General features: G+C 35.5%; 1 protein-coding gene across 2 annotated transcripts; it reads right to left on the reverse strand.

Moving 5' to 3' along the window:
* Positions 1–21830: 21830 nt before the first annotated feature.
* On the reverse strand, positions 21831–24210 carry LOC149199576 (xyloglucan endotransglucosylase protein 2-like). Of its 2 annotated transcripts, none has more exons than XM_089402488.1 (5): positions 24053–24210; positions 23270–23492; positions 22905–23005; positions 22544–22737; positions 21831–22452 (listed from the first exon to the last, which is right to left on the reverse strand). In XM_089402488.1, the coding sequence occupies exons 2-5, from the start codon at positions 23457–23459 to the stop codon at positions 22053–22055; spliced, it is 885 nt and encodes a 294-aa protein (XP_089258614.1). In that variant the 5' UTR covers positions 23460–23492; positions 24053–24210; the 3' UTR covers positions 21831–22052. The 2 variants fall into 2 exon arrangements, with proteins under 2 accessions (XP_089258614.1, XP_089258615.1); XM_089402489.1 differs by lacking the exon at positions 24053–24210 and adding an exon at positions 23700–23908.
* Between the last annotated feature and the right edge of the window lie 926 nt (positions 24211–25136).

Consider the following 25136-nt stretch of genomic DNA (forward strand, 5'->3'; position numbering starts at 1 on the left):
TAAGAAGTAACTTTTGTTGGTGTTTTAGTTTGCTAAGTTCAAACATGGTTATATTTGCCTTAGTTTTCTTCATGTCATCAACAATGTTATATTCCATTGAATCGGATACCACTAGTGTCTTGGATGTTGAAGGAGAACTAGAAGTTGAAGGCTGGTTTTGAGGAACTACTACAGGTGACTTCTTTGGGGGAACTTTTTCCTTTGCTGTAGTAGCACCTGCGCTCCTCTTCTTTGAAGTTGCCTGGGCGGGTTCAGGAATGGTTTTACTTCTTGTAGTAACTGGAAAGGCTTCTTCTTCATTCTCGGTATCGGATTTTGGGAGTATAAAATCCCACATTCCGTGACATTCAACTACTTCTTCTTCATCATCGGTTTGTGAAGTTGTTTCCTCTTCCTCTTCTTCTTGGTCTGAATCTGCGTTAGATATAACATTGGGCGGCTTTGATTTAGTTTTCTTAAAAGTTCTAAATGGTCTTTTGTTTGAAGTTTCGGCCACCTGCTTCTTTATCTCAACCATTTCGTTAGACAATGTTTTAAGGACCTTTTGTAAACCTTCCATGTCATATGGGTCCTTTGGGGTTTTCTTCTTGGAATCTTCTTTAAACGATACTTTTTTAGCTTTTCTATCTTCCAAAGCAGCTTTCTTTTCTAAAGCATTGATGCGCTTTTCAACAGCAAGTGCCTCTCTCATGTTTTCAGCTAAGGTAGGTTTCCCAGCCCTGTCTACAAAAATAGCTATGTTGGCGGGTAGGGCTGTAATATACCATTCGCTTTGTATTTGTTCACTTGGTTTAGAAGCGGTAGGGATTTTATTCAGGAGTTTATTAAATCTAGCGTTAAACTCCTTTATCGGTTCTCTATGCTCTATTCTCATATTGGAGAGGTCGTTTATTAAAGTAGCTAAGGACCTGTCATCTCCATATTTGGTGAGAAACTGCTCTTGGCATGTGTTCCAACTGGTAATTGAACCAGAAGGTAAGGAAAAATACCAGGATCCTGCTGATCCTTGTAAAGTGTAAGGGAAGAGTCTTACAACAACATCTTGCTCTGTCACTCCTTTTAGGTTAACTGCTAACATAAAGTTGTTGATGTGTTCTTCAGCCTGGGTCCCGTCATCTGGATTGAATTTAGGCAGCCATTTTTCGGGAGCATCGGGTAGATCATGCAATGGTGCAGGCATGTTGACTGCTCCTGGCCTAGTCCATGGATCTGCCATTATGATAGCGACAGTGGTTGAGACTACTGTTGGGATTCCAGATGTATGGGAAGGGATTAAAGATGAGGAGTGAATAGGTTGGGATATTGAGGCTTCTGATCCCTGGTGAACAACAATTTGTAATGGGGGAGTGGATGGTTGACCTCGCAGAGGAGAAAATGCAATGGAGGACGTGGATGAAAGCTCTTCACTACCAGACCCTTCAGTAATTTTCTTTGCCCTTTTCCTTTTAGGTAAAGGAAACTCAGTGGGTTCAATACCGAGTTTTTCGCTCTGAAGTCTGGTGAGAGGGTGAGTGAGGTTGAATTGCGAAGTCACACCGCTTTCTGATACCTCAGATTTCTGTGGTGATATCGAGAAGCTCTGAAGTTTATGGATTAGAGACTGGACTTCAGGTGATTCAAGAGCTAATTGTTCTGTGGTATGATGGGTTTGAGCAGTGGTAGTTGATTTCCCTTCTCCTTGTTTGGATACCGGTGAACCAGTATGCAAATGAGAAGATCGAGGGGATTCGGAGGGGGAAGTACTCTTGGAATGGCTTATAGGTTTGGACTTATGTGCCATTCACAGTTGAGGCCCTCCTTCTAGCGCCAATTTTGTTGAGGCCTCGAAAATTGCTGCCACAACAAAGGGGAAACCACCCGGTCCGGACCTTAGTACAGCTCCTTTTCCGTTTGGAATAGTGGCTCTGACTGGGGATAATGGGACCAGTTTCCCAATAATGGATAAAAGTGGGATGGACGAGTAACTTATGAGGTATGATGGTGATAAGTGAACAACTAAAACTATCGGCGAAATATATATTAACTATAATCTAATCTCGGGACTTATCAATCTTTCAAAGCGTAGCGTTTGATAATCTGTGCTTTAAGGCAGGCATATAGATGACTCTAACACTAAAGCATAGAAGTTTAAACCATTTAAAATTGCTCTGCATAATTAGTTATGCAGAGCGATAATAGCGAATTACTACACATTGTCATTCATATCATTGCTACATGCATGATTAAAAGAAAGGGCATACCACAAAACATCCAATAGTGGAATGAAATGAAGATTTGTTGTTACAGCGCATACATGTATTCAATAATAGCAAAAATAATAACACAGCAATTCATATAAGAGGAAAGAAAACAGATGCAGATAAAAGTACCATGTAAGCTGTTTAACAATCCGATGCATTAATCGCTATGTCACAGTCCTTCCTTCAAACCAGAAAGCATTCCAAACAAGAGACAATAGTGCACAATTGCATAAAACAGCCTTCTCGTCAAATTAAGGACTATCGGTCGAGTTTCACAAAAGAACATAGGCTGAAGCACAGTAGTGCAAACTTCAGCCTTTAAGTCTATTGCCAAATTTTACGACCCTTTCCAAAACAATGAAAGGGTCTATAAATACTAATCTAATCTAAATATCTAAGAAAAACTGAACAGCTATGAAATTGGCATCAATAAATATTTTCCATCTTTTTTGGCGATCTGGCAGTCGGCAGCAATGCTTCATTCGGTGGGCTCTTTGCCTTTAAACCTCAACTGACATATCGCTAGCATTGGCTCTATTTCCGGTGGAGTGTTGAGACGCGACGTGAGCTGGGCATCATATGTGGCATCCTGAATGTCGGGGATTAGGCATTTGAGAGCATCTGTTAAACACTTAAGAGCCGACCTTTGAGTGTGCGGCTTGATTAGAAAGAGCCAATATGCGTTGGAGGTTAAAGTATTTACTCCAGCGATTAACTTTCTCTTTTCCTCCAGTTCATGATAACTTGTTTGTTCAATCATGTTCGCCATGGTTATGCTTCCAGGTGTGCACTGAGAGATCATGTTGGCCAAATAGAGTGTATTGTTGACTAAATCAATCATATTGTTGGCAATCATTTTACACCTTGAAGCTACCCTTTCCGCTTTCATCATCTGAGTGCTCCATTCCGTGAAGAGTATGTCCTTGAATGGCTCATAGATCCTAGGCAAGTTTGCTGCTTTCCCCACATCAGTATCTTGCCAATCAAGATATGAGGCTATGGTTTCTTCGGTCTGATCTAGCTCATTTCTGGCTTTTTCAATTTGCTGACATACTGCTGTAGATACTTCACATAATGGCTCAGCCTCAGTTAGTTGTTGGCACAAGAGTCTAACCTGAGAGATAAATGCACTATTTATTTGAGTTGCCTCTGCTCTAAACTCTTCGACTTTCTTGGTGCCTTTGATATCTTCGAGCTGTGCTAACAGTTGAGCGATTTGCTCATCCTTTGACTTCGTCATTAGCTCGTTTGCCGCTCTCAATTGTGCCAATGCCTCTGTTAATTCTTTCTGCTTCTGGATTGCGCTCTGGTCAATCCTCTGTTTTTCAGTCTGCAGTTGTTGGGTTAATACATTGTTTGCTTGTTGTTGTGCCAGCAACTGCTCTTCTACCTGTGCTGCCTTGTTTCGCGCCTCGGCTACTTCTGCTTGCAATGCACAAATCTCCTGGTCCTTAGTCTTTAACAAAAGACTTACCTCTGATGCTTTATCAATAGTCGCTGCAGAATAAGCTCCCGCATACTGCGATAGCTTGGTTAGATCATCGGAGGGGTCCAATTCCTCCTTCCAGACTACATTCCCTGTGACTGTTTGCTCAGGAAAGATGGAAGGTTGATCAAGCCTTCGTCTCTTCCTTGAGCGCTTAACAACTGCTTTGTGCCTAGGGCTGTAGAAAACGTCCAGGGGAGGAATATCTTCCACCTGGAGCACAATCTGATCGGAAGGGTCTTTGGTGATTACCTCGAGATCCTTTGAAGTGGGTGGGCCGCTGGTTCCGCTTAGAACCTGAGAAGAAGTGGTGTCTTTGGAGCCTTCCTTTCCACTGATAATGGAATCGAATTGATTCCATTGTTTAAGCAATTCAGGATCTATGGAGGTCTGTTTGTGTTGCTCTGTCTGGGATTTACTCTTCTCCTTTTCTTGTTCCAACCTCTTTTGCTCCTCCAGCTCTTTCCGCTGCTGCTCTTCTAACTCCTTTCTCTGTTTCTCTTCTTGCTCTCTTCTTTGCTTATCCGCTAATTCCTTTTTCTGCCTATCTGCCAGTTCTTTCTTTTGTTTTTCTTCTTCTTCCTTCTTCCGCTGTTCCTCCATCTGCTTCTGCTTTCTCTGTTCTTGTTCCTTCTGCTCTTTCTGCTGCTTATCCATTTGCTCCTTCTTTTGCCTTTCAGATTGCTCCTTTCTCTGCTTCTCTACCTGCTGCTTCTCTTGCCTTTCCTCCTATTGTTTCTTTTGTTCTTTAGTTATAACAGGAGGTTGGCTTGTCTGTTTCTGACCAGGCTCGCTTGAGGAGGATGTTGAGGTTAATGACAATAAATCTAGAGGTAGAGTTTGCAACCTCTGCTCTCTAAGTTTATTGAACTCAGTTAAATTCTCATGATTGTATCTCATCTTGAAAGCTGCTTGGTTTGGCTTATTGAATCGGCAGCTACGAACAGGTCATCAAACTCATCCTCTTGATGGTCAATTTTTGTCAGTTTGGCCTGTTCTAGGGCAGTGTAGGCAGTTTTATGTGGATCATAGAGTCTGCTTGGGAGAGTGGCTAGGGATAAAGCTTGTATCTTTGTAGCCTCCTTTTCTGCATGCTGAAGATTATGCAAAGTAAAAACACCCATCCTCAAGGGAAAAGGGGGCCAGCCCCTCTTCTTCTCTTTCTTGAGTGTTTGGGTTACACTCTCGGCCATAATTTTGTAGGAGATCTCTCGGGCTAACAGTTTGTCAGGAACATATAGAGGGAGAACATGCGGCTTGGATTGGCTTCCATAAACCCTAATATAGGTAAAATGCTCTTCTCCAAACCATCCTGCTACAGCTGGTAAGTCGAAGGAAGCGAGATAGGGAATTTTGGGAATAGGCCGATCAAAAATGGAATAATGAATGGGAACCATAAAACCATTGCAAATTTGATACAAATGGTCCTTGTAAGAGGACTTCCACAATTTCTGATGATACAAATGAATGGGCGAAGGGTCTTGGGTGGTCCATCTCCAACCGAGGATGGGAAACTCAGAGTTAAAACACAATGTGTCCATAATGTAGGCACTATAATAAAATGGGGGAATTTTCCTTTCGGTGACTACAGATTTAGCTCTAAAATCCCGAACAGCTACAGTCAACTTATCATAAAGAATGGTGGCCCAATCCATGATTATACTATTAACAGCGGCCTCCATCAGGGGAACCATTTCTATATCAAAATTGGCAGAGTCATGTAATCCCCAAAGCCTACACATCATAATTCCCGCATAGCAATAGGGAGAAGCTAAAGAATCAACGGAGTACTTACCCGAGCTTTCGTGCTTGTGTTTGGCCGGGTTCTGCCTCCAATCCCGAATGGGCTCGGATGGTACTTCATTTTCAGCTGCAAACTTCTCCACGAAGTCTTTGTTGTAGATTTTCTCTGGCTCAGGCAAATGATACATTTGCCTTAGGTGCTCTGGCTTAAACGAACCGAAAATCCGTCCGTCTCTTGTGTGGAACGTTCTGTCAATGATTGGAATTTCCTCGATTGCCCATGGTACTACATCAGTGTAGGGAAGGACTTGCTCTCTGGCCGCTATTCTGTGAAGAAAGGAATCAACCAACTCTTTGAGAGTTGCATCGGACTTTTTGAGTGAGTCCGCAGTAGCCACTGTCATTGAAATTTCCGGTTGCTCAGCTTCTAGTAAATTATATGTGCCCTGCCATGTAGTCTTGTTAAGACCAGTGCACGTAGTGTCTGAAATGAGGCCTTTCTTCTTATCTGCAGCAGCTTGACCTGCTACAGGTGTAATAGCAGAGCCCGTAGTCCTCTTGGATCTTTTCCCCATCATGCTTAAGCTTCTCTCAAAAGACGAATTCTACACAATTGCAAGAGAAATCGTAACAACACAATAACAATGACGCTTCACGGCGGGATAGATATATCATTTGAAGTGTGCCAAGATTAATTTTGAAAAGTGGCTGCGGATCCAATCGTTGAGAGGATATTACAGATGCATTAATGGTGATTTGAGGCCTGCTACCCATTAAATGTGATGATTACACCGTTATCCGGGTGAATGACTCCCTTAAGCGTGCAACAGATATTCTGGCGGTTAAACGCAGGTGTTCGTTAATCAAAGGGGCAAAATCTTTTAAATACACACGCATTACCTTATCCCTTGCATTTAACGGCATTTTGGGATTCGCGCTTTGTCAACCGGATATGAATATAAAATTAGAGCTTTAAGTAGTGGCTTTTAAGAATGCTGACCACCGATGAGCGATATCGCATCGCTTCGTGGAATAAGTGCTGCACAATTATCACCAAAAGATCCTGCCGACAGCCGATAGCGATATCGCATCGGGCTAGCGCATGAAAACAGAGCTAGGTGCATATAAAGTGGTTTTGGGGGTTGCCGATTGCGATATCGCATCGCATCGGGGGTAGGAACCGGGTGCCTTACTGAAGTGCATGGAATTCTGCCGACGGCCGATAGCGATATCGCATCGGGTCAGGATTTATAACATAAAGTGGTTCCACATGAGGTATCGCCGATAGCCGATCGCCGATATCGCGTCGCGTCGGGGCATGAGTTATGTGCCGTTACGTGGTGTGCATGTAACATTGCCGATCGCCGATAGCGATATCGCATCGGCGGAGACCAAAATGCCATTTGAATGCATCTCTCATGTTATTGCGATATGCGATCTTGCGATCGCTTTATCGCACTAACAAAAGATTATTTATTATTTGAAACATTAATATCCCAAAAAGGCTTAAATACATGAAAGATCATTTGATTATGCGGCCTTTTTTGAACATGCAAGCATTGATGCCAAAATTTTAAAAGGGACCCATTCCATATGTTAATTTTTTGTAAATAAGAATGATATGAAATGGGGGGTTGTTGTAGGGCACAACAGAGTCCTAAATAGTGATATTTCCTTGTTGATTTGTGTTGAAGCCCTAAAGGGAAGTGAGATAGTCTTAGGAACTTATGGTGGAGAAGGGGACTCCTAAATAGTGATACTTCCTGGGTTGTGTAGGTTTATGAGGAAAGAGTTCCAATGGATTGAGGTTGTTGTAAAAGTTTATAAATTATGAATTCTAGGAATTCGACTCATTGATGAAATCTAGAGCCATCCATGACAGGTATAATTTGTCTTTTAGATTCATAACCTCAACTCGAGGGTGGCCTTTGTTGCAAAGGGATTAAGGGAAACAAAAATTGTATGGTGGGTGGAAAATCCTTCATCTCTAGTTAGTTGGTGGTTAATTCCCAGAAGATAAGTGCTCATGATTTATTTTATGGTTATGTTGAATTATTGTTGTAATGTCATGAACTAATTAGTATTTAGTGTGTCCATTTATGTTTGCATGTTTAAGCTTGCATCTATTACTACAAATGATTTAATTGTGTTTGATTAAGTCAACAATGTCATGTTTTCATATATTAATAAATTAATAGTGGTTTAGTGAGGAGATTAGTATTAGAGTCATAGAATGTTTATTTTCATCCTAATTAGATGATTGGCTATGTTATAAGGTAGAATTAGAGAAAAAATTGGTATAAATTGTTGGTCTTAAGAAGTGCTCATATCCTTAACAATGGAGAGAATCTATTTGGGTATGTGACATCCAAAATAATGAACATCTATTTCAAATAATTCATAGAATTTGGATACAAATTGTTTGCAATAAATATAACCCCCTATGGAGTTATAATGTCATTGTCACCACTACTAACATTTAGGATCTAGATATAATGCACCCACATGAAGTTTCATGAAGTCATCTTTCATTAAATGCAAGGAAAAGCAATGTTCCATTTGAGTGATCCATTTTATGGGATTAGATCCATCAAATTTATTGATACTTTTAGAAATTCTATGTCACATGTGATTCAATTGAACACAAACAAGTGGGTTGGAGTGATTCCTAGTGGAACCATATGATCCAATCTCTTCTTTTTTAGATTGATGGTCAAGTTATTGATAACTTGACGGTTGTGAAGAAAGGAGTTGATTTTGAATGGCCATGAGTTTGGAGATTGGGTCATATAGTGACTCTAAGTAGGCTAGCTTGTCATGGAAGACATTAAGATTTTGCTAAGCATAGGAGTCGTTGTAGTCTACCTTGTGTTGAAACTCATCACACAAAATTTCAAGGGACGAGACTTTAATGGATAGCTCTCCACCTCGAGTGATAGCTAGAGATGTGTGTCCACAAGAAAATGGTTATGAGAGAGCGGTACCAATGTGATCAACATTGTGTATTTTGTTTGTTGAGATAGATGCATGCTAGTGGGATAGGTAGGTCCACCAAAAAGGATTATTAGAGAGTGGTACTATGATGATTAGCTTGGTGCAAAGATTCAATTTATATAGGTGTCCAAAAAGGGTGTGCATGGGTCCTAGACTCTTGCAAAGTTATACTCGCTTGAATATTATTATGCTAAAATAATTCCAAAATCCTCAATGTTATAATTTATGTAGGAATTTCATGGACCAACAATGGAGGATAGGGTTTTCAATGTCTTGAGAGCAATGGAGTGCCAAGTGCTATAACACTTTCACATACATGTACGGTTTAATACTATACTTAAAAAAAAAGGCCCAATCTATCATGGCACCATCTTAGCCATACTACTTGATTACTAGGTGCTAGAGACTAATCTTCTTGAATATTTTTCCTACTACACTATAATAATAGGATGGTTGATCGACTTATCTAAAGCTAAGTTTAGGTAACCTAGGAAGACTTTCAATATACCCAATGGTATGTGGAAGTAAAATTCCATATCTAGGGGTTATCTAACATGATACCACTTAAAAGGGTACCAATAAGTGTTACAAAGGCATCCAACCAAATAAATCCACTTGTATCTACTACATGTATTCATCCCCTAATAGTATATTCACCATTAAGTGCTAAATCAATTTTTTATTTATAAATATTAGAATATGTCTCCCAAAAAAATAAAAATAAATAAATAAATAAAAATCTTTGAAAATCTACACTTGAGAAAGTACTCTATTACTACTTGTTGTGTTCTTTATTAGCATAATAGATTCAAAGTAAAATATACTAAGGTAGAAATAAAAAATTATAAAAGCACTAAGCAATTGTAAAATAAATAGAATGTTATAAATAGCAATCTGTTATTGATGAAAACAATATTCACTTACCTCTTTTAAGAAAAATCTTAAAAAAAATAGAATTCCAATTATATGAATGAATAATATGGAAAATGAAAAAAATATAATGCATTAGATGCAGAGACATAAATAAACTATCTTTAATGATCTAACCAGCCAAGGTCGATAACAATTTAGAAACCCACAAAAAGCAGGTTTACATTAACCTTTAAAACTTGTGATGTATTTTTTTTTGGGTGATTAGGCCACTTTATATGTTACTACACCGGTTGATAAAGTGTGAGTACAATTTTGAAAAATGGTTCAAATGCTTTTAATTATATATCAGCTGTTATTTTGTAGTATAACAAACTACAATGTTAACACAAAAATAATGGTAATAATAAATAAAAAAACATGATTTTATTTTTATATATATAAGAAATTAAGAGGGAGAGATAGATGATATATAGATAGATATGGGGAGAGAGAGAGAGAGAGCATGGCATATGTTTAGGGGGTTGAGATAGAGAGACAAATGAGATATGGAGGGAGGTATAAATATAAATGGAAAGGGGAGAGAGGAAAGAAGATAAAGATAGAAAAAGTTAGGGAGAGGAAAATAGAATGAGACGGAGGAGAGAGGGAGGGGAAGAGAGAGAAGGAGAGGAGGGAGATAGACACAGAATGGAAGGTGGAGAGAGAGGGAAGAAGAAAGAGTCTCATAGAGACAAATACATACATAGAAGTTAGATCTAGAAAGTCATGAATATTTTAGATTTTCACTAAAATAGATGTATTGATTTCAATGTAGTTGTTGATTTCTAATCCTATTTGATCACATGTACTATATGCATTGATTTCAGTGTAGATGTTGATTTATAATTCTATTTAATACCTTACACTAGATGCATTGATTTCAGTGTCGATGTTGATTTCTACTCCTATTTGATTGCTTGCACAAGATGCATTGGTTTCAGTGTAGATATTGATTTCTAATCCTATTTGATCGCTTGCACTAGATGCATTGATTTTAGTGTAGATGTCGATTTCTAATCATATTTAATACCTTACACTAGATGCATTGATTTCAGCGTAGATGTTGATTTCTACTCATATTTGATTACTTGCATTAGATGCATTGGTTTTAGTGTAGGTATTGATTTATAATCCTATTTGATTGCTTGCACTATATGCATTGATTTCAGTTTAGATGTTGATTTCTAATCCTATTTGATTGTTTGCACTAGATGCATTGATTTTAGTGTAGATGTTGATTTATGATTTGATGCAACAATATGTATGATGTACATTAATTTCAAAGTAATTAGATTAATAGTGTGCATTGATTTCAGTGTAAGCACATCTCTACCTCCTCCATCTATATCTCTATCTCCCATTGTCTCTCCTTCTCTATCTCTCTATCTCAGCCCCTAAACATACACACTCTCTCTCCATATCTATATATATCTCTCTCCTTCCCTCCCTTTCCCCTCACCCCCTCTCTCTTCCTCTTCTCTCTCTCTCTAACATTTCTCTCTCCATATCCATATCTCTTCCTCCCTCCCTATCTTTTCCTCTCTCTTATTACCTCTCCACCCCATCTATATCTCTATCTCCCCTTGTCTCTCCTTCTCACCCCCAAAACATACACACTCTCTCTCAGTGTAAGCACATAAAAATTATTCAACCATAAATACAATACTTGAATTTTCATCTTTAATTGGGTACATTCTTATTATTGCCATTTTCCATCATTCAACATTGTTAATTACTTTTCATTCAAACACGGTAATAGAAAATAACTACCATTGAAAATTATTTGGGGTTTAACACTCCATAAGTCACAATGATTTCTTTTGGAGAAAACTACTATTAATATTAGAGAGCAACAAAGACAAGTTGTGTTGTTTACTATAGTAGCTCGAGTTAAATATTTTAATGGTCTATGATTCCAACTATTTTCATATGATCGAAATGAGAAAATGGAAAAAAATAGTTTCAAATTGATTGCAATGAAGATTGTTTGTAATTGACTATATTATTAGTATTCACATTTTCTATCTATAAAAAATGTTATATTGACACTTTCCACTCAAAATTTGTATTTCATCATTTTTCATCATTCAAGTTACTAATAGTCTCTCTCATTAAGAAAATTTTAAATTAAATTGACCAAATTAATCTTAGACAGATTTAGCATATTTAGAATTATCAAAAAAATTAGATGTTCAACAAATTTTGTATGGCCGCACATGATCGAAACCAACCTAGATCCATCTTAACACTGGATCTATCAAGCGTCGAGAGGGATCAAATCTCTCGAGGTGCAAACCTTTCCTCAAGTTTTGCACTCAAAAAATAGGTTTTCACCTTGAGAGATTTGATCGCTCTCGGCGCTTGATAGATCCGGTGTTAAGATAGATCTAGAGTAGTAATTAAAAATTTTCAAATATAATTAAAAAATTTATCTTTAAAAATATCTTTTTTATTTATAAATATCTTTAAAATTTATAAAATAATTTTTCTATAGCCATTTACTTATAACATATCTTTAAAAAAAAAAACATATCTTTAAAAAAATCCTCATTCTTAGATATAAATGATATATTGAAAACAAATTTGAAGCTATAAAATATTATTTTAAAAATAATATTGTTTTAATAATTACGTCATAAGGCGTTCCTCTATGAAACCAACTCCTTTGTTGCTTACGTGTCCTCTGTCTGCACCCTTGGATCTTTTGTTAGGCGATTAGCTTCTACTTCGTCGTTGATTTGAATTGCAAATTGTTTCAACAAGGCATACGAAATCAAATCCTTTGCTACATACGTGTCCTTTGTCTGTGCCCTTGGCTCTTTTGTTAGATGATTTACTCAGCCATTGATTTGAATTGAAACCTGTTTTGGCAAGGTTGCAACATATCTGAACTTGGTTAGGCAGGGATCCAATGACCCTCATCAACAAAGGTTCGTTATGGGAAGCAACTATATTCCACAACTGCTCAAGTCTCGTGCGCGCGCCCTTGTTAGCTTAAATCAAAATCCAGCGAGACAGATCAGATAACAACGTAGGGTGGGACAGACCTTGCTCACTACACTGGGTTGGTCTTCCAGCATTGCACCGTGGATGGGATAGGACCAAAGAATACATGAGGGATTTCAATTCGATGTTTCACAGAAAGTTTGGTTCTGTTATGTTTTGTTGTTAAAGTTTCATTGTTTCCCAAGCATCTCATATTATGGAACAACCTTTTGGATGTGTGCAAGAAGGGGAATGGAGAGTCGCTTTCCAATGGAGATATTTGAGCCGCCTTGTGGCGTTGTTGCATCGGTCGAAAAGTCGAATGCGAGACGAACCTCACCGCCCGAAGTCGAACCATGAAATCTTCGGCGGATCTGTCATTGGCCATGACGTCAAGGGGTCGAAGTGCATGGAGCAGGAAAATCATTTGTAAATATATTTTCAGGCATAACAAAGCGCACCGCCGACTGCAAGTGGTTAAGTCTACCAAAGCTAGACTCTACAAGCCGAACACTGCTTCCAATAATTCTGGCAGACAGATGACTAGAGCAAACCCCGACCTGCGGGTGATCACAGGCATACGGTCACCTGGTAATTGCGATGAAGAAGCAGGAGGCACCGTCGCTTCTTGTATGCAGATTCTCAGGAGGCTCGTGCCAGGAAGCCGCAGACGACCGTTTTTCTAAAAGAAGCTTTGGAGTAAATTGGCTGACTACTATTCAAATTCGTATGTTGATGTTGTGGCCATGCCTCGATAGGAGGTCGCGAGATCGAATCTCGGTTGCACAAATAAAGATGAAAGGCGTACACGCATCAGCTGCTGGTATAATGTGTATTTGTTGAAGTATGAACTCAGACTTAGAATTTGGTTTTAATTAATTCTTCAAGAAGTTATTTCAATTTTGGAATATTTTCGAGATATATAATTCAGTGAAGTTCAGTATGCTATCGGGCAATTTTATTTCATAGCGTGTATCTGGGCAGACTGTGAAGATGTATCCAAGAACAATTTTCTTGAATAACAATAAATTTAAAAATACAGAAATCAAATTGCTTTTTTCTTTATTTTTAAATGTTAAATTTAAACTAACATTAAATCGTTTCTAAGAAACAAAAGAATTTCTTATTTCTTTTCTAAAAAAACAAAAGAATTTCTTATTTTTAGTTGAATCCCAAAAATGATATCTAATATAATGCACTGCGTAAACCCCCTAATACTTAAATTCAAAAATAGTGAAGGGATCTCTTCTTGAATGGTTCATGAGGCACAATACTTGCTAAGTTTTTGAAAATGGGGTAGCAAGCTAAGTGGGCTTGATTTTGGGGAAAACTCCACAGTTAAGCGTGCTTGAGCCAGAGGCGATCTCGGATGGGTGACCTCCAGGGAAGTCCTGGTTACCGGGTGCGAGCCCTGAAAGTGATGATTGACGCTATGTGATTCATTTCACTAGTTTCAATCCCACTTCTTCACCCCTGTGAGCATCACCCGATGCAATGAGTGCTAAGTGAACTATTCAAAAAGCATGAGAAATTATTCAGTTATGACTACCTCTCATGGAAATGGTCATACGTGAATGACTTACTTAACGCAGTTGAATCCCAAAAATGATATCTAATATAATGCACTGCATAAACCCCCTAATACTTAAATTCAAAAAGAGTGAAGGGATCCCTTCTTGAATGGTTCACGAGGTACAATACTTGCTAAGGTTTTGCAAATGGGGTAGCAAGCTAAGTGGGCTTGATTGTGGTGAAAACTTCACAGTTAAGTGCATTTGAGCTAGAGGCGATCTGGGATGTGTGACCTCCCGGGAAGTCCTGGTTACTGGGTGCAAGCCCCAGAAGTGATGATTGACGCTATGTGATTCATTTCACTAGTTTCAATCCTACTTCTTCACCCCTGTGAGCATCACTCGATGAAATGAGTGCCAAGTGAACTATTCAAAAATCATGAAAAATTAGTCATTTATGACTACCTCTCATGGAAATGGTCATACGTGAATGACTTACTTAACATAGTTGAATCCCAAAAATGACATCTAATATAATGCACTGCGTAAACCCCCTAATACTTAAATTCAAAAAGAGTGAAGGGGTCTCTTCTTGAATGGTTCATGAGGCACAATACTTGCTAAGGTTTTGCAAATGGGGTAGCAAGCTAAGTGGGCTTGATTGTGGGGAAAACTCCACAGTTAAGCGCGCTTGAGCCAGACGTGATCTGGGATGGGTGACCTCTTGGGAAGTCTTGGTTACCAGGTGCAAGCCCTGGAAGTGATGATTGACGCTATGTGATTCATTTCACTAGTTTCAATCCCACTTCTTCACCCCTGTGAGCATCACCCGATGCAATGCGATGCAATAAGTGCTAAGTGAACTATTCAAAAATCATGAGAAATTAGTCGGTTATGACTATCTCTCATGGAAATGGTCATACGTGAATGACTTACTTAATGCAGTTGAATCCCAAAAATGATATCTTATATTTGCACTATTTTCATGATTTATATATTTTTTTATGAAATCAAAGTTACTAAAACAAAAGAATTTCTTATTTAGGAGTGAAATATTCAAATTCATTATGCTCTAAAATCGAATTGCATTTTTTCTTTATTTTTAAATATTAAATTTAAACTAACATTAAATAGTTTTTCTTGATTTTTAAATGTTAAATTTAAAATAACATTAAATTAAACTAACATTAAATTGTCTCTGAAAATCAATACCAACTTTAAAATAATTTACACTAACATTAAATCGTCTCTGAAAACCAATACCGACTTTAAAATCATTTAAACTAACGTTAAATCATTTTTCTTAATTTTTAAATGTTAAATTTAAACTAACATTAAATCGTCTCTGAAAATAAATACCAACTTTAAAATAATTTAAACTAACACTAAATCGTCTCTGAAAATCAATTATAACACTAAATCATCTCTGAAAATCAATTACTATGTGACCGTATGCGTGTGATCACCCGCAGGTTGTGGTTTGCTCTAGTCATTTGTCTACCAGAATTATTGGAAGCAGCGTTCGACTTGTAGAAGCAGGAGGCACCGTCACTTCTCGTATTCAATCAATACCAACATTAAAATAATTTAAACTAACATTAAATCGTTTTTCTTGATTTTTAAATGTTAAATTTAAATTAACATTAAATCTTCTCTGAAAATCAATACCGAATTTAAATAATTTCTTATTTTTAATTATATTTGTACTATTTTAATGATTTATATATAGTTTTATGAAATTAAAATTATTGTATTTTAATGATTTATATATATATTTTTATGAAATTAAAATTATTAGTGAAATAGTCAGATTCATTATGCTTTATTAAAGAATTACTAGTGAAATAGTCACATTCATTATGCTTTATTAAAAAAAACAATTAGTATTGGAGGAGAAAAAATGTAATAATTTTAAAGGAGAAACATAAAATATTCTTTGAAACCTCACTCCAACTAAACCTCAAAGCCCTACTTAATTCCAGGGCAACTCATGCATTATATATCTTTTGTCCTATTTAAGTCCATAATGACTATGATCCTAGATAATAAATTCCTCCATGAAATGATAATTATCATCTAATGCATACAAATGTGTACATCAAAACCTTATCATCTCATGCATATAAATGCGCACATCAAAACCATGTTGCTATCTGCCACACCCAGGAGATTTTAAGGGGTTTTAATATTTTGGTGAGAAGCTTTTTAAGGGGTTTTAATATTAGAAGCCTTACCACGTTCCTTTGCAACATTTTGTGCAATTGCTAGTATAACATTTTTTTGTGAGTGATGGGAGACTTCCACAATTATTCATATTGTTAGAGATTTCTGAAATAGCACTGTGTTGTAATATGTGTGATCCGTCCAAAGTTTGTGATGGTGACTTCATCCATCATCAGGGATCAAAGAGAGCCTTGTGAGTAAACGAGTGCTAAAGAGCCTTTTAATAGGATTTTTTTTAATAATATATTGGTTGAATTAACTGTCAAAATTTCAAATTAATAAATCATATTTAACCCACTTCACTTTTTTAAACAAAATTAATATTTGTCCAACCATTTTTGAACAAATATACTAATGATAAATTAGGCTTTATTAATTCCGAAAAAATTAACAAAATTGATAAAGAAATGAAATAGTAGAAATGAGAATTAGATTTTTAATTTTGAAAAAAAAATTAAATTTTTAATTTAAGAATTAGTTAAAAAAATAAAAATTATTAATTTAAGAATCAATTAAAGTTACAAATTACAGATTATTAATAATTGTTTTAAAAAATTGAAAAAAATAATTTTCCTTAACCAACATAGACAAATATATTAATTTGTTATTAATATCATAAAATTAAATTTGTTAAATGATAAAATAGTTCAAGAACTTTCAAATATATTAATTTGTTATTAATATCATAAAATTAAATTTGTTAAATGATAAAATAGTTCAATTGAAGAACTTTAAAATGAATCGGAGATTATTAAGATAAAGGGTAACAATAATTTTCTATTTTTATAGCTGATGGTAAAAAAAATAGTTAGAAAATTAAGAGACTAAGCACTAAAGAATAATAATAATTTTTTATATTAAAATATTAAAAAGAATAATAATAATATTTTTTTTATATTAAAATATTAAAAAAGTAAGGATTAATATAAATTTTGATAATGAAGAGTATATATATTTATTGTTATTAGTTAGATAAAGTGAGGAAATAATAATTTGTTAAGATGACAAAAAAAAATAATAGATAAAATAAAAGAAAGGATAAAAAAAGGGGAAGAACGTAATAAGAGGCACTTGGAAGGAGAAGATGATAATCAGGGTGGTGTAGTTAAGAGTTAGGTCAAGAGTAATTGGGTGAGATGGTGGATGACGGGTTTCCAGGATTTGCTGAGCATGTAATCATCCTTCCTATTAAAGTTATTAGGGTTTTTCTCAATTTAGAGTGCTTTAATAGAATGGTGTAGAGGCTATGATTTTTGATTGATTGAAACAAATTAAGTGATAGATCTAAGAATTTTGTGATCCATAATGTAGATATAAGTCTTTCATATTAATCACATAGTTAGGATTTGGTGGACAACCAACTAATGTGGTTCATACCTTGTCTTGAGGATGAACCACATTAGTTGGTTTAAAATGTTGACCAAATCCCTAACTATGTGATTAATCCGAAAGAATTATATCTACAAATTAAGTGCTTGGACTTATATGAGTGTTCTACAGACATTGAAAGATGGTTAAGGTTGGTGTCAACTATGTGCTCCATGAGGCTGACTTTGAAAGAATTACCTTTAATTTTTTTTTTGAAAATTAAAAATCTAATTCCTATTCCTACTATTTGATTTCTCTAACAATTTTGTTAATTTGTTATGAATTAATAAATCTTAATTTAATCATTATTATATATTTTCCAAAAGTGGTTGGTAAAATATTAATTTTGTTTAAAAAAAGTGATGTTGGTCAAATATTATTTATTAATTTCAAATTTTACTCACAAGGGTCTCTTTGGTCCTTGATGATGGATGGATGGCGTCATGCTAAACGTTTCAGGAAATCTCTAACAAAACTTTTTTTTTTTAAATAGTAATTGGTGAATTGGTAATTTTGAAAAGTTAATTTAGACAATTCAATATCAAATCACGGTAGGTGTCACTATTCACCTCAATTTCAAGATATTCAATGATTTATGCCCTTTTAAACTTACATGATTTTGTCTCCACACAAATGTTCAACTTCTACAAGTTTCTTTTACAACACAACTAATATATCCGTGGAAAATAAAGCCAAGATGAAGAGAAATTAAGCCAACAAGCTTCCACTTGAATTATTATTATTATTGGAGTTAATAATATATTTTTTTTAATATTTCAAAAAAAAATTATAATTTTTTTCTAAATCATAGTAAAACAAAGTTTTTAAATAACCATTTATTTATAATATATTTTAAAAAATAATAAAATAAAAAATAAAGTTTTTAAATAACAATTTATTTATAATATATTTTAAAAAATAATAAAACAAAATATATTTATTTTTTTGTTGTAGATATAATTAAAAGTTTAAGAGCCTCTATAATAGCGATAAAGCCTATAGCAATCGAGATGGTTGTCCTCACTACTGGTTTGACAACTGAATTATAATAGGTTTTCCACTCCGTGAAAAAAAATAAAACTTAAAAGTCTTTCTTTAGTTAGAAATTCTTTTTCCTCAGAAGTAAGGAAACATATTAACGACCCAGAATCCAAAACATTTATGTGAAATGAAAAGCTACCCTGGCTATTACAAACAACCCATAAAAATTCGAAATAACATAATTTTCTTTAAATTATAATAATAAATCAACTTAAACATTATACAATTACGCATAATAATTATCTTCATTATTAATTTTACAACAAAATTACATCCATGTTCCTCCTCATCATAAACCTATTTATTATAAAAAAAACATACAACTGACTTTTCCAATCCAGTCCTGACTTCACAACATTTCCATAACGACGACAGTAATCGTTTTCCGCAACCTCATAATTACCAGATCTTCACCTGATCTACCATCAGGACTGGCTAGTTGGCAACCTCCTTGACTTGTCGGTTCACTCTCATTTATTGCAAAATATCTCCAATGGATTATGAAATTTACGTGCAAACGCTTCATTGTCAGGACGCGTCACTTTCCTCCATGGCCAACTTTCCTCGAGTTATGTTTTTGACACCTTTCAAAAAAACGCTTGAAGACAAAAGGAAAAAAACAACTTGCTTTCATGTGCACACACTCTGTTCAATACAAGACTATCTTGTGTTGTCAGGCTATTCGCTTATTCAAATTTTGGAATCCATGTGAACGTGCTGCATTGGGCAGCAATTGGGCCACGATATGTTAAAGCAGTAGTCTATAACGCGACTTTTTGAAAGCCTTTTTGGCGGATTTTTCCGGTCGAAATCCGGCAGGAATTATTGGAATCGCAAGTTTGATAGCTAGTTTTTGCACAATGAAAGCCTCCCAGGGGTTTTTCAGGGTGCTGAATCCAAATATGCAGTTAAAAAACCATTTTAACTGCAAGAAATCAAAATTTGACCTCAATTCTTCCGCCGGATTCCGTCACCGGAATCTTCAAAAAGTCGCATTATAGACAACTCCTATGTTAAATCCCCACAACCTGGATTTGCAGAATTTTAGACTTCATCAGATTTGTTTGGACTATCAGATGTGTCAGAATCTGGACATTTTCGATTCATTGCACACTGCTTCTCTGAAAACTTTTCAAATCCCATGACATCCTACCTCATGAAATCCAAATTAATTGTCATATTTTCAAATCCCAGGACTTCCAACCAGATAGAAATCCAAAATCATGTTCATATCAAAAGCGGGTGAATCTTTATTTTTTAGTCTATGTATTCGTTAATGTGGTTTAGCGGTATATATTTTTCAGTGGGGAGAGTATGTTCAATGAAGAACTATATATATCAAATATCGTTGAAGGGAGTAGATTTTTATCATACAATATTTATCGTGGAAGTGAGCAGAATAACGAAACATATACCCGTCATTTTCGAAACAAATGCTGCTGCGCGTTGTAGCTCCCGCAGGAATCCAACGTGGCTGGGGTTGTATATGTTTCTAGTTGGTCGGACTGTATATGTCCATAATTGGACTGTATATGTTCTTCGTTAGATTTAGATTTACAGTGAATTACATTAATAAACCTATGGCTTGTTAAATATTGGTTGCCATCAAAAACAATACTAGGCATTGAATGGATAACAAATATTTGGCCATACTAGTCTTAAAAGATATATGAATCTGTACTCATCCAAAAATAATGAGTTTGTAGATAACTCAATTAATAATTATCTTTTCTGATATAAAGTCTTCTGTAAATTATGAGAGGTAAATTATAAGATTTAATGTTCAAATCCTATCAATCCATATTTATTAGAAAGATACATATAAATATTTAGAAATTATAGTAATAATTATTAAAATTAACTAAATAAAAAATAAAAACAATAAATTAATATATAATTGATATATATCCATAACAAACCGGACAAACCAGTATAGAATAACTTAATTTAAAATCCTTTGTGGTTAAAATCTAAATAAAAATTTCCATTTTAATGGCAATTAGCTGTCTTGATAGTTGATTGGAAGGGTTGACATATATTGTGCCATGCTTTATTTAAATTTGTTTCCACTTGAATTTTGAAATGTATGCTAATTAATAGATATCCTTTTTCTTTGGTTGACAGACTATAGATTAACTTAATTTGAGATAGATTACTTTGTGGTTAAAATCTAGGGAAAGTTTTGTATTTTGGTTGACAAACCAGTATAGAATAATTTAACTTGAGATAGATTATTTTGAGATTAAAATTTAAAGAAAAATTTTTATTGGTTGATTTGAAAGGTTGATATACATTGTGTTTTGATTTATATATATTTGTTTTTAGTTGAATTTTGAAATGTATACTAATTAATAAATATCATTTTTTTCTGATTGATATTTTAGGATTTTTTTTTAAAGTTTGGTAAGATTATATTTTCTTTATGTTTAATTTTTCATTTTGATTTTAGGATAGTACAAGATTTGAACCCAAGACTTCCGGTTTGGTGAGACTTCAGTTTCACGACTATTGTCAATTAAGCTACTCAAACTGATCTAGATACTTAGAAATTAAAATATATGTAAAAAATTATATTTTCATAAAAGTTAACTGTAGTTGATTTGAAAATTTAATATCCATTGTGACCTTGTTTATTTAAATTTGTTCCCAGCTTAATTTTGAAATGTATACTAATTAAAAGATATCGTTTTTCTTCTGGGCTGATAGACCAGTATAGAATAACTTAATTCGAGATAATTTGAGGTCAAAGTATAAGTAAAAATTTCCATTTTCATGGCAGTTAGCTGTCTTAATAGTTTAGTTTTTTTGAAGGGTTGATATGCATTGTGCCCTGATTTGTTTAGATTTGTTCGGTGCAAAATCATATCATAATCCAGGTGTCTATTACATTTGAATCTTTATTTCTATTTCCCATTTTCATGGCAGTTAGCTGTCTTGCTAGTTGATTTGAAGGGTTGATATACATTGTTTTGAATCTTTATTTTTATTTCCCATTTTCATGGCAGTTAGCTGTCTTGCTAGTTGATTTGAAGGGTTGATATACATTGTGCCCTGATTTAGATTTGTTCCCAGCTGAAGTTTATTTTTATTTCCCATTTTCATGGCAGTTAGCTGTCTTGCTAGTTGATTTGAAGGGTTGATATACATTGTGCCCTGATTTAGATTTGTTCCCAGCTGAAGTTTGAAATGGTGCAAAATCATAAAATAAACTAGGTGTCTGTTACATTTGAATCCTTACTTCTATTTAAACTCTTAACTCTAGGCTTTTTTTTGGACAAACTTTAGTCCTTCCATGGACAAACGTTTATAACACAGAGATTGTGAGAATTGAACAAATATTAATGCCATATACTAGTAAGGATATATTGAAAATTACAGTAGGCAACAAATCTACTGCCTATTGGCATTATAAATATTTCAGGATCCACACACATAAGCCATTTTGTTACTACAAAATGGCAGTTATAACATAACTAGAATAGCCATATGTCGAAGAAGAATAGAATATAGAAGAAAAATATAGCTATCTATCCCATATAGGCTGTGCTATTAGATGTCACGGTCTCTGGTACACTCTGGAGACATTTTAGGATACCTCACTCTGTCAGTGCAGTAGTTGTATATGGTGTACCTGTCACGAACCCATTTCAGTTTCCTCCATTGCTGTCCATCAAGGTCATCGAAGGCTTTCTGATCCCACCATCGACGGCCTAAAGTTGGACAAGCAGAGTGAGGCATAGATGCCTCACACCCATCCACGTGGAATCCCTTGTATGATGCAACAAAGGGTGCCTTGCTCCAGTCTGTCTTCTCCAACCCACCCCTTGTAGCCCAGTCATCAGCATTCCACAAGCTTGAATAGATTTTCATGGGCTGGTTGAATGGATACCTCACTCCTAAATCCTTGCTGTTCTTGAAAACTCTGATGGGGACATCATCCACAAAGAATCTGAAATCCAAATCCAGTGTCAGTTGAGAAAGCAGATTAACTAGCTCCAAATCTCTCTAGTTTGTTAAGACTTGATATTCAGTGGACTTACACAATCTGATGCATATTCCAAAGGACAGTGTAGGAATGATAGTCTTTTGTGGGGTCAAACCAGAGATATACGCGTTGCTCTCTGTCCCCCTTTCCTCCACTGAAAACATTAGTTTGGAGAATGTAAGGTTGTCCAGACCTATTGCCCAAGAACTCAAAGTCTATTTCATCATGTTCAGAGTTCTGAGAGGATAACTGTTCAAACAAAGGCAATACATTATTTGCACTAGGGAGATGGAAAAATATAAATAAACAGGAACTTCAGGAGGATCAGATGCACATGATGAAGGCCGAAGCCCCTGTAAAAAAAATACCACCTGAATAGGAAAATAAGCAGTTAAAAAGGACAGAATATTACTTACGTAAAAGGCAGTCACAACGCCTGCAGAGTCACCAGGAACCATCTTTATCTGCATACTGAAATGTCCAAACAAGTAGCTACCCTTGGATTGGAAGCCAGTACCTGCCAAAATACCATAGAAAATAGCAGCAAGCTTCATGCTCAGAGCATAAATCCCATTTGAACCCTCTGAATTTCTAAACTTGTACTGAGACTTAATGTTACTGATTAATACTACTTCAGTAGAATGTTGAGAATTCTCCTCAAAATGCTTATGAACTCAGAGTCAGCTAAACAAAACCCATTTGCTAAAGATCTAATGCTACTGCACCACCGGTAAAAGTTATAAAGTTGGAAGGCATAAATAACGAAAGACCCAGGCATTACCTGTCCATTTGTCAAGAGAAAGCTGCGCTTCGTTCCCCCCATTAATGTACTTGATATGATCAGAAGCCCAGGTGGGTACATAGTTTTTTTGGAATGGCACATCCACAGGCTTCGGAGGTGAGGTAGCAGTGGCAGCCATTGCAGCTACCAAGAGAAATAACAGTACATTGGGCACCATATTGATCAGCATTGCCTAGAAAAGCACCAGCCTCCTGCTAGCTATCTGCAAGTTTAAATGTACAGTCAGTAAGAGCTAGAAAGCCAGATTAGAACCATTGAACACTCTGATATGATAATGCTAAATAACTGACAGCCATGACTAAGAACATGAGACTTTAAAATATATATCAGCAGAATATATCTTATCAATCATGGCTACACTTGAATATATCACAGTGTCTGCATGTGTATATGTTATTAGAATAAGTACCCAAAAGAGAAATGCTTTTGACAATAGTCGAATCTAATAGCACATAACAGATTGCAATGCGGAGCCAGTGACCTAAAAGCTTATTTTATAATTATCAGAACCCTAGAAAGTAATTAATCAATGGCGACAAATTTTCTGAAAACAGTAACAGCATCTCCATTTCAAGCTGGCACTGTATATCTCGTTTTCATAACAACGGGTTTGTGAGTACATTCTGAACCCGAAAATACAGCGAGAAAAAGCTCAGAAGAAAGCCCACTAGAGTTATGGCACCAGCAATCCTCTGTCTCATAGCAAACTGTCATGAATAAAGCCTGAAAGGGGGCACAGTAAATGTACTTAAAAGCTTATACCTTTCAGTAAGCGCCCAACGAGTCTGTGCAAACAAATGGTCTGGTAAAGCCTGAAGAATCAGGAGTGTCCAGAGGCTTTTTGTAATGGTCGGCAGGCAGTTGGATATGGATAAAATATTGATATCTGGAAATTGGTACGCTGAGTAAGCCAGCATGGCCACATGCAATTTTCCCCTTGGCCTTTTCATTCCCGCTGAGATACAGCTATGTTTATATTATTATTGGTCTACTTTATGGTCATGATACTGCCAATAAATAATTTCAATTTTAGTTTACCAAGGATCATTGAGATTGTGACAGTACCCTTTATCTTCCCTTTTCATGGACACCTAAGTAGTCCTATTCCTCTTCTAGGTTTCTCTATAAGGATAATAGGAACTGTAAATATATAGAAAATTCTAATCTCTACTATATTCTATGCTTGAAATTGCAAAGTATTGATTTTTTTACCCTTTCTACATAAATAATCCAAAGGTTTCATCCTGCACCATTAAGAGGGTCCACATTCTGTGAGAGGGCTCACTCATACCCCCCACCAACCCAGCTATGAGCTGTTTTGGGAGGCTTGCTAACATTTATATGAAAAGATTGTATTTAATCATAGCACTTTGCATGTCAGTTGGGATATGGTGGAAGTTTCACACTAGGTCTCTTTCCACACATGCTTTCCCTAAAATTCCTCGAAACCACACATCCCAAAAGTATGTTCCTCACTCCACAAGAAAGTTTGGTTCTCAAAAGGAAAACCTTACCATATAAATCTTAATTTTTAACTCATTTGTTTAAAAGCTAACGTTGGCCAAGTGTAACCAACAAGCATCAGTGTCACTTAATAGAACCAGGGAAGGTTTTCCATTTAAAGTAATGTTTTGTCACATGCTGATCACATTGATAGGTAATATATTGTCTTAATAATTGATCTAAATATAGTATTTCAGGATATACAAAGAATACTTTTAAGGAAAATTTTCATCTTGGGTTAAGATAAATATAAAATGAATATATCACATATCACAATCAAGATACAGTCTTAATAATTGATCTAAGTATTTTAGGATATACTCAGAATACTATTAAGGAAACT

This window comes from Pinus tabuliformis, chromosome 2_1 (assembly GCF_031772625.1).
Source record: "Pinus tabuliformis cultivar Carrire ecotype Pingquan chromosome 2_1, CPIR1, whole genome shotgun sequence".
NCBI classification, from domain to species: domain Eukaryota; kingdom Viridiplantae; phylum Streptophyta; class Pinopsida; order Pinales; family Pinaceae; genus Pinus; species Pinus tabuliformis.

What these genes read in the sequence shown, in the direction of transcription:
- LOC149199576 (XM_089402488.1), bottom strand. Translation starts at nt 23,459, where the DNA reads ATGCTGATCAATATGGTGCCCAATGTACTGTTATTTCTCTTGGTAGCT. An exon ending in GCGTTGTGACTGCCTTTTAC is followed by an intron (nt 22,738 to 22,904) that starts GTAAGTAATATT and finishes TTGTTTGAACAG; the next exon opens with TTATCCTCTCAGAACTCTGA. An exon ending in TGGAATATGCATCAGATTGT is followed by an intron (nt 22,453 to 22,543) that starts GTAAGTCCACTG and finishes TTTGGATTTCAG; the next exon opens with ATTCTTTGTGGATGATGTCC.